We start from the raw sequence: 9,600 nt of genomic DNA, 5'->3' as shown, positions 1-9,600 counted from the left end.
GGCAATTAAATAGTCCTTGAATAAGGAAACCAGAAGTTTGTCAGGTGGAACAAGCCTCCAGCTTATTTTAAGTTTTCTAATAAAAGAAAATAAGTAAATGGAATAAAAATCAACTCAATAAATTTCAGCTCAGTTCATTGCTGAAAATGATACACAGATAATCAAAGAACCATCTTTACTTGAATCATATAGGGATACCAGGTCCAACTGGGGTATATTTTCTAAATACCAAACCGGTGGGGACTGCCATGGGCTTCCCTTAGTCACAAGCATAGAAATACTGGATGGAATTTATGGAAATGCTGCTACATTATCATTTCTTAAAGGATTGTACCTTGTGGGATAGTGGATAGAGGCACTCAGTGAAACTCACAATGGTAGCACCCACAGTATTAAATCAGATGGCCAAAATTTGTTAACCAGCACAATGTTTCTCAACTCTTTTAGCTCTTTATTTATTGATAAATAGATGGAGGAAATGGCTCTGAGAGGAAGTCCATTTAAATTTTGAGGTGTTTTTCCCATTAATTTGACTGCAGTTATACCTTATCTCAATAAATATTTTGGGATGGATGCCACTTGACCATTCAAATTGCTCAGAAACATGGTTCAATACCATGGATCGTCATGGCAGTAAGAGTAGGCAGGGTTCTTCTTTCATTTGACATTGGCATGGCTTATGCCTTTCCTTTCTGTTTCAGCTTGAAGGCCTAAGTTAAGTCTGAATTGCTAGGTATTTGGGTTAGTAATTTCTCTAGGGAAACGCAACTTATTTAGAAAATTCTGAAATAACTGATACACAGTAAATTTCTGATTCTCCGTACTAAATCCCTTGTGTAACACTAGAACTACAGTATAAAAAACAAAGCTCTGCTTTGTTGAGAAACATAGTCTTCAGAAACCACACGAAAGAGAAGGTTGATTCAAGGTTTGGAGGCTGGTTTAGGTTGCACAAAGAATAGAAGAAAAGCTAGTGGGCAGAGTACACTGTACCTCTCAGCCCTCCTCTCCCGCAAGCAGGTATTTGCACTGAAAGTCTCACTCAATCAGGATCCCATTAAAGAAATCTGGGTCCTCTCATTTGTGTATATGAATAAAGCAACAGGCTAGCGAAATCTTATTCAGGGGACTCAGAATAACCTCCAGGTCAATGCGAACACACAGCAGATTAGACTGGATAAGGTATTGAAACGCCACTGAAAACCAAAATTATATCCAGCCCTTTGTCCTATTTTATCTACTATTCTATATAGGTTATTATACACCCCTCATCACAGTAGCATCTGAGTGCCTTCCAGAATTGCATTAAGTGATGTGACTAACATTCGTCACATTTGGTTCATTCTTTCTCATCCTTTTCCAGGGGGGAGAATTCTGTATGCAGTGGAGTGTTGTGGTTTGGTAGGTTTTTTTTTTTTAATTTAAATGTCCATGCTGCTCAGTGTTGATGTTGGAGAAGGCAGGTCAAAGAAGTGTATCTTGCACTTTGAACGGAAGGTGGTATGGTTTATGATGGTCCTTAGTTTCTATGGGAGTTTCTTTCACAGTCTAGGATGGGCCTTCAGAAAAAGTTCTATCTCCTGCACAGACTGACGTCAACTGAGGAATGTGCAAATTCAGGATATCCTGCTTAAACTGTGAGGATAAGGGAGAGATACAAGTATATATCATCATATCAAAAGAAAGAAATGGGTAAAAAAGAAAACACTTTTAGGGGGTGGACCAGTTGCAGAACTGATTTCCTGTAACTAGGCATTCACAAGACCCCATCCCATGCACATACACACTGTTCTTTGCTGCTCCATTGGAATCCATGCATCTGTCTTTATATTACATTAGCCAGTGCAGATTTATTTTCCAATGTCCATGACATAGTTTTATCATTTACTCTACTGTTAAAATCTTAGACTCTTTTCTTACAGAGTATAAAAAATTAAGAAAATGTACTGCTTTTGTGATTAAAGGAAATAACAAACCCTTGCTCTCCACGGGAGTGAGCAATGATTGCAGTTTGTTTCTTGAAAGAAGACTACCCATTGTAAAATTTGTCCTGGGTAAACATTGGAAAACATTGGGCAGTGCAAACAGTTATGGTGGCTGAGTTTTCCATCAATTCAAAAAAAAGCAACAACCACTCTTTCGTGTGTTTCTAAGTCACTGTTGTTTCTTTACATTCAAAACTGTAGATGTTTTGTAAGGGAGTAAAATGCACAATTGTCTTGTAAAGCTAAATAGATCACTAGTTACTTTCAGTTGGAGAGTTCAGGTTTAATGGAATATCTCCTTGGAGACCCACAGAGGACAGATAGGAAGCCATATTTTCAGATGGAATATAAAGAGCTGAACTTTCAGGTAGGTTTACAATGTTGCTCCCGAAGCCTGCTTCACGCTCAATGGGAAACTGCTGGGTGCATTCAAGAATGACATCTTTCCCTAGGAGTGCAGACAGAAAATGGAAAACATGGTGACCGACAGGCAAACTACTGGTCTTTATTAACTAAGCGCTGGATCCTAGGACGTGCTGAACTCCAATAGGACTTGAGGGAGTTCAGGACTTTGCCGGAAGTACTTGGAAACTTTCAGGATTGGAACTGGGACAGTCCAAAAGCCCATTAAAGTCAGTGGGAGTCTTTCCATTGGCTTCAGCTGACTTTGGATCATACTTCAATAGCTGAGATGTGTGGGAATAAGGAAATGGAAAAAGAGGCAAATGGCCTGAGGCCTTTGAGGACTGGGGAAGAGCAGCTGCTCTTCCTCACTTATACATGCGCTTTCAGCTTTTTTCCACCTCTGCTGCTGGAGGCACCCACCAGTTCCAATTTCTCCCTTATTTCACCCCTACTATCCTCACACTGCTACTTGTATAATAGGGACCTTGCAAAGAAGAGACTCGAATCACCAGGCCTTACCAGTACAGACATGCATGTTTCATGCAACATCACCTACAGTGCCAAGGAATTCTGTCTTCAATACATCTGCTTTTTAATGAATTTGTTGCTCATGGAAGCTCCTTGGCTGAGACTAAAGTCATTGGTCTATACACGACAGCTTTGATACATGGTGGGGGACACTACCAGAAAGCCGGAAGGCTCAGTTTAGAGCAAGGAAACAGATGGTTTTAAAACACGTTAGCTAACGTATTCCAATTAACATATTTCACGCACCACTGGGCACCTAGCATGGTCTCATGGCTGACCAGCTAATACATTTTTAAAACCCTGTCTACTCTAGGTCCTAAGTGGTGTTTTAAACACATTTTAAAAACCTCTTTCTACTCTAGACAGAGCGTAAGGCCTTGTTTACACGGGGAAGATTTTTCAATATAACATAAGGTGTGAATTTAAACCAATATAGTTATACTGGTATAGCCGCTCTATGTGGACACCGATTCTGTTCGAAGACCGCCTTTATTTTGGTTTAACTTATGATATTAGGGAAGGAATTTAAACTACACTGAAAAAAAAACGCCACTCTAATTCCAGAATATGAGTGTCCACATGAGGGGGTTATACTGGTATAATTATATGAATATACTTTCCCAGGCAGACAAGACCAATGGTACAGCACAGACAGCAGTAATGCAAGAATCATGACACTGCTGAACCAATGTGACTCAATCGTAGTTTGAAAAGACCAGCTCCAGGGGTAAAACAGAACTTAATTTCCATACCCATTCAGATGTCAGCCTCTCTGCTGAGACTGCTAACAAGGGTTTAAATGAGTGTTATTTATTTTAAAAATAGGGACATATCTCTAGTAGATCAAGAGGACAAGGGAGATTGAGACTATCAACATTTCACCTAGGTCACCACATAGCAATTAGATGCCAATGAACAATCGAAAAGAGACTGGCTACATTCTGATAGACACCACAGATGTTTGCAGTGTTATTGTCGCCTTGTTGGTTCCAGGATGCTAGAGAGACAAGATGGGTGATATCTTTTCTTGGACCAAATCTGTTGGTGAGAGAGACAAGCTTACACAGAACTCTTCTTCAGTTGGTCCAACAAAAGACATTAGCTCACCCATCTTGTCTCACCATAGATGCTAGCAGGAATAGATAGAGGTTGGTCATATTTAAATCTTGGCACATCTCCAATACAGCCTGCTCCATATAGAAACTATCTTAAACAGTTACTCTTAAAAAGATCATTGAGTAACAATCACTAAACTGAAACACAAAAGTTGCACTACTACAATAAGCCTGTGGTCTGCTAAAGGATCAGTACTGGACATTTCATCTAGCCATTAAAAATGCTTAACCATTAGTTTCATTACTGAATTCCCATTCCTTTGTTTGCATGAACAGCTATTGCTGGTACCTGAGCAGGTGGTGTTAAAGTGAGGATTTAACACTTTGGGAGACAGCTCATTTACATTCTTCTCCAGATCCACTGTGAGTTGCTGCATCTTGATGCAAAAATACAAACTACAATGTACAATTATACAAAGACAGGGAGATGGTTAGAACTAGGCTGTTTGTGAAGATCAGTGCTTTATTCATATAGCAAATGATAACACATAGAATTTATCATCACTGTCCTCCTAGTCCATTGAGCTGGCCTCTGTTCTAGTAAGCAAAATTATGAACACAAGAGGAATTGTTAGTAAATTGCCATGCTCCAGTCTATGTCAATCTTAGGTTATCTCAGGCTTGGCTTCTGCACCTGGAGAGCTACCCAGCACCAAATATGAGATGTCCTTGAGGAAGCTTTAAATAAAAAAAATTACCTGTGGTTGCTTTCTCTCTCCTCTGCCTCTCTATTCCATGTGGAATATGGGGCCAACCTGTGATTGCTACTTACAGCCAATTGGGGTGGGAAGGTGGGATTACTTTGCCCAATCCCACTCTTTTCAGGCTAACTTTGGAAGGTGAAAAATGAGGGGTTAAAATTCTTGTGCAACCAAGCATGACTAGCTGGGTTCATAGAGCCAGCAGCTAAGATAACAGGAATATTTCTCTTAATCACACTATACCATCTAACTAAGGGTCCTCATCGAAAGCCAAATACAACATGCCATCAAACAGAGGTTTTTCAAATTTCTAACCAAAAAAAAAAACCAACCATTTCTAGGAGTCCTCTCACATTTTCTAAGTTGCAAAGCTGGAAGGTGCCAAGAGAAGACTTAAAGTTGTTGTTGGAGGCCTAACTTTGAATTTCTTCTCTTTTGGAGCTATCCTGTGAGGTGAATAATGCCCTGTCAACTCCTACTGACTTCACTGCTCAGCAGCCCACAGAACAGTAGATCGGGGGGGTTGATGTATCCCCGGACCCCTTTTATGTGCTTGAAGGTACTTTGACTAGATTTTGTACTTGCTTGCACTGTCACTTTGGCATAAAGCTGGTCATATGACTATATGCTCTTTTGTATGCTCAGGGCGTCACCCTAGAAGGCTGCCTGAGGTACTGGAAAATCCTGTTGAGCGGAAGGATTGAATTACTAAGTACACAGCCTTCTTCTGCGTTTGGCCGAATGGGGAAAGCAACCTAGGAGTATGTTGGCCTTTGCTTTTATACAGAGTCCTCCATTTTGAAAGCAAGCTCCCACTCCTGTTGAGCCTTTGCATTATCAACTGGGCCTTCAGAGGCTCTATTTCCCTCCTGACAGCCAGGGGAAAAAAATTTACCTCAGAAAATGGCCAATTATGAAAGAAAAAACAAAAGTCAGCCAACAACGTTGATGTTATGATAATGGAATATTGCCACCTTAGCAGCACTGACACAGAGGAGCGAAATCCTGCCCTCTGGCTCTCTGAGGAGACAAAACAACCTGACTTGCAACTCTGCAGATAAAACTTGTCTGGAGGGTGATATTGTAGCTCTGAAATGCTGCCCCTGGTCTCAAGTAGGAGAAGAAACCCCAGTAGTGAAACCTAACATCCTCTGACTGTTACATTTCTACCTGTGTGTAATATTACTTTAGTGATATTAGTCCCAGTGTCAAATTCCAGTGTCACCCTGCCTAATCACATTCCCCCACAGTTTCAACTGTATATATACTCTTCATTTTCTTTCCTAAATGGTTGTGTTACATGGCTGTGTGCTTTTAAACAATGGCATTATTACACCCCAGGGAGGGTGGCATTTCACACACATATTTTGTAAAGCACTTTCACATACATGGCACTCTATGCATTTGAGATATTATTTTTTTTCCTTTTAGAATATGTTGTAATTAAATCAGTTTTCCAAACTAAAAGTTAATTAACAGTGGATGAAGGGTCAACTCAAAGACTGGTACTTGGGCAGCTGGTTTCAACTGAAGACCACATAAAAAGCAACTCAGATTCCAGCACACTGCATTTTCATTATCCCAACCAGTCCTCCAAATAAGCTCAGGTTTCTTTTGAGTGGGAAATAGAGGTCCCAAGTCTAGTTTGAGTCACATGTGAAGAGTATTGATGCTCTCAGTTTCATCCCTGGTGAATGCTTATCCACTGTAAAATTCTCCTCCTGCTCCCCATAAAACAATTATTCATTCTCCACTAATGTACCAGCTCTGTTCATAAGAAATGCTGTTTCATATCTATAGTATTGTTTTCACACAGACACAAATATGCATCCCTTACCGGTGAAAAATTGGCTTCCATGTCAGTCAGATTCCACTCACTCACTGAAAGATTTGGATTAAAGACCTATTGGAAAAGAGACATTTATTTTCCTGGTAGAAAGTAAAAGGATTCTATAATGGCTTTATGATTCATATTCTTTTGTGAAGAACTGTCTTAAGACTTTGTAGCTGAGGGCAAGATTTTCAGAAGAGGCCAGCATCCAGCTGCTCCCGATGTGACACTCAATTTAGGATGCTAAGCTTTTTTGAAAATCAGGCCATTAATACTACGTTCTGATTCACCCAGAGAGAGAAGAAAGAAGTTGTATTATTAGCAGAAAAACTCCTACCAAGGAACAATAAGAAGAATAAACAATGATCACTGAATCTTTCCATTAAAGTCAAAGGAAGTCACAGGTTCTAGCACCTCTCAAGATTTGGCCGTGAGAGAATAAAGATGTCCTATTTTCATCTCCCATTCATAATTATCCAAACATGTTTATTATAAGGATAAATATGAAGCATCTAAGAGATCAACTCTCTTCTGACAAATATATTCTTTCCCTATATATGGAGCTATTTGAACACTGGAATAAAACATAAAATATACAAGGTATGGATGAAACCCTATTGCCAATTTGCAATTTAAAATGTCCCAGGAGTCCCAGACAGGTGAAGACCTTGGTAGGTACAACGTGGCCTCAGCAGCACTTCTAAGAACTGGAGGAAAAGGTGAAGATTTAATAGGTCCAGACATAATCTAATTGGATGAGGCAGGACCATATAGGATGCAGAATACTATGAAAAATATTAACTGGACCACTAGAGAATAGTATTAAAACTATTTTATGTAAGAGTGAGAGTGTTAAAACTATTTTAGATCTTATGACCTTGTCTTAGCCAAATGGATTGTGTTGTGTGATCCTAGGGTATAAGACCTAAGTATATTTGCCTTCACAAGAAATGAAAATGCTTGACAAAGTCTGAAGCTGCTCAAACTTACTGTTACAAGAATACTCTGCAGAGGAGATGTCTGTATATACATAGATAGTTAATAGATAAGATGCCAGTAGATGGTGCACAAGAATATGCTACATTGTTCACAGGTTTTTTTTTAGGAGCAATCAAAGTGATTGTCACACTCAAAAGTGTGCTCTTAACACTCACATCCAAAACGCTGGCAGGTTCCAGATTATACTGCTGGCTCCTCAGCAGCAGCTGCAGGCCTTCTAAACTCAAATCAGGGCCATCCATTGGGTCAGAAACTTCTGTTCTGAGGAAAGAGAAAAGGAAAATGTGTCATCGACATGAAATAGACACATTTATATAGAAAATACAATTTATTAACTTCCCAAGGTAAAGCATATGCCCAAATTTTACCTAGCCACCCTACGGGCCATACTCAGCCCTAGGTTATACCAGCTTTTATGGACTAACCTCAGGAGCATGACCCACCAGAATGGGGAGAAGACTATTGTGACACTAAGCAGTGGAGCCTGCTGTATGCCTTCTAAGGGGCCCATGTGTCTGGTCACATCCTCTCTGTGGCTACCAAAGACTGGCTCCTATGGAGTCTCTGGCAGAATTAAAGCTACCCTCCCTGGAGGAAATTCTGAGGGAGGAGCAGGTGGTTATACCTCCCTCCCTCCCTCCCCATCCCCCCAGATGGATCCCCTCTCGATCTGAAGTCGGAACATTGCACACCTTTCTATACCAGGCTCAGTTAATCTGATCCAAGAAGCTTTAACTCCTGTGATTAAATGGGAAGAGAGCCCATTATAGAAAGAGTTTTACAAGCTAACAGAAGAGTGACACCCTGCTAGGGAGGGAATCGTAAAAAGCAGCCAAAATCAGGGACTGCTTCACTCCATACCTGCCCTCCTATCTTCTCTTTCCCTGCCCCATCCTCCCTTCTCTTTCCTTTTAGCTGATCCCCCTCCTAATTATCCTCTCCCTCCAAAAAAAATCATGTCATTTACATGACATTGGCCACCATCACATTGTTCACTCTGCTGGTGTCTTCTACTTCCCCTACCGTGTGTGCCTGTCTTGTCTGTTTAGACTGTAAGCTCTTCAGGGCAGAGATCATCTGTGTTTGAACAGGGCCTACCAGAATAGAGCCCCATTCTCGGTCAGCTCTCAGGCACCAATAAACACGATTTGTAAGAATAGTATTACAGCTGATGAATTATTATGAACCCTTATGCAAAAATTCTGTAGAATACAATAGGGTTTAAAATCAACAGGATTCTAGAGAAACCACTCTACAAACCTACAACGTGTAAAAGAAAATTAGTTCTTTTTATAGACATTTGTAATTATCCTATAGAATTCTATAGCAGGGATTTGATTTTCTATTAAATTCTATAAAATTGTGTTCCCCCCACCATTTTCTCTTAAATTCTATCAGACTTTTCCATAAGAGACCATACAGAAAGGTCCAGGTTTGCAGCCATTCCTGCCCTGTCAGCAGGCGCCATAAATGAGATTTCCATACAAGGACAGGGTGAGTGCCCTCAGATTTTATGTAGACCCTTGTTTGCAGCAGTGGATCCAATTTCTCTCTCTGTGGCTCCACTGAAGTCAGCAAGTTACAACCGGGATTCACTTAACCTTCTCTCTTCCCCTTTCCCATGAGAGTTTTCATCCAGCCCAAGATGTGGTAAGAACTTCCTTCTCTGGGGCTGCCCAAGTCTTCTCAGATTCACTCAAAACCCTTGCGCCTTTCTGTTCATTTCTTACTGCTCTGTCTACCATGTGGTGGTCAGATGTGACAGGCAGGGCGGTTCTCCTTCTGCTGGTTGAACATGCTGTGTGTTTCCCGACATATCATCCTTGCAGCTGAGATTCAAGCCAGAGATGCTTATGGACCATATACAGCAGCTCTTTCAAGGGAGCGACGCAGGATGTCCCCTCTGGCTGAGCCAGGAAGAGCTGTACTAAAATGCCTTCTCAGCAGGGTACCAGTCTCTGTGTATCTTACAGGTCCTAGTATATTTATCTGCAATGGCGCCAAGATTCTCAGTGATCCTTCAGAGTTCAGGAGCA

General features: G+C 40.7%; 1 protein-coding gene across 1 annotated transcript in view; it reads right to left on the bottom strand.

The window, feature by feature from the left end:
* Positions 1-2,239: 2,239 nt before the first annotated feature.
* The window catches only part of HSF4 (heat shock transcription factor 4), a 30,911-nt gene continuing 23,550 nt past the window's right edge, over positions 2,240-9,600 (bottom strand). The window contains exons 10-13 of the mRNA XM_044986963.1: positions 7,720-7,825; positions 6,572-6,637; positions 4,323-4,410; positions 2,240-2,433 (exon numbers count right to left, since the gene is read on the bottom strand). Of these exons, the coding sequence (XP_044842898.1) occupies positions 2,240-2,433; positions 4,323-4,410; positions 6,572-6,637; positions 7,720-7,825 (454 nt within the window). The remainder of the gene's footprint in view (positions 2,434-4,322; positions 4,411-6,571; positions 6,638-7,719; positions 7,826-9,600) is intronic.

Source organism: Mauremys mutica, chromosome 14 (assembly GCF_020497125.1).
Source record: "Mauremys mutica isolate MM-2020 ecotype Southern chromosome 14, ASM2049712v1, whole genome shotgun sequence".
Lineage (NCBI taxonomy): Eukaryota > Metazoa > Chordata > Testudines > Geoemydidae > Mauremys > Mauremys mutica.
Note: the sequence above shows the minus strand (reverse complement) of the source record. Positions and strands in the feature narration are given on the sequence as shown.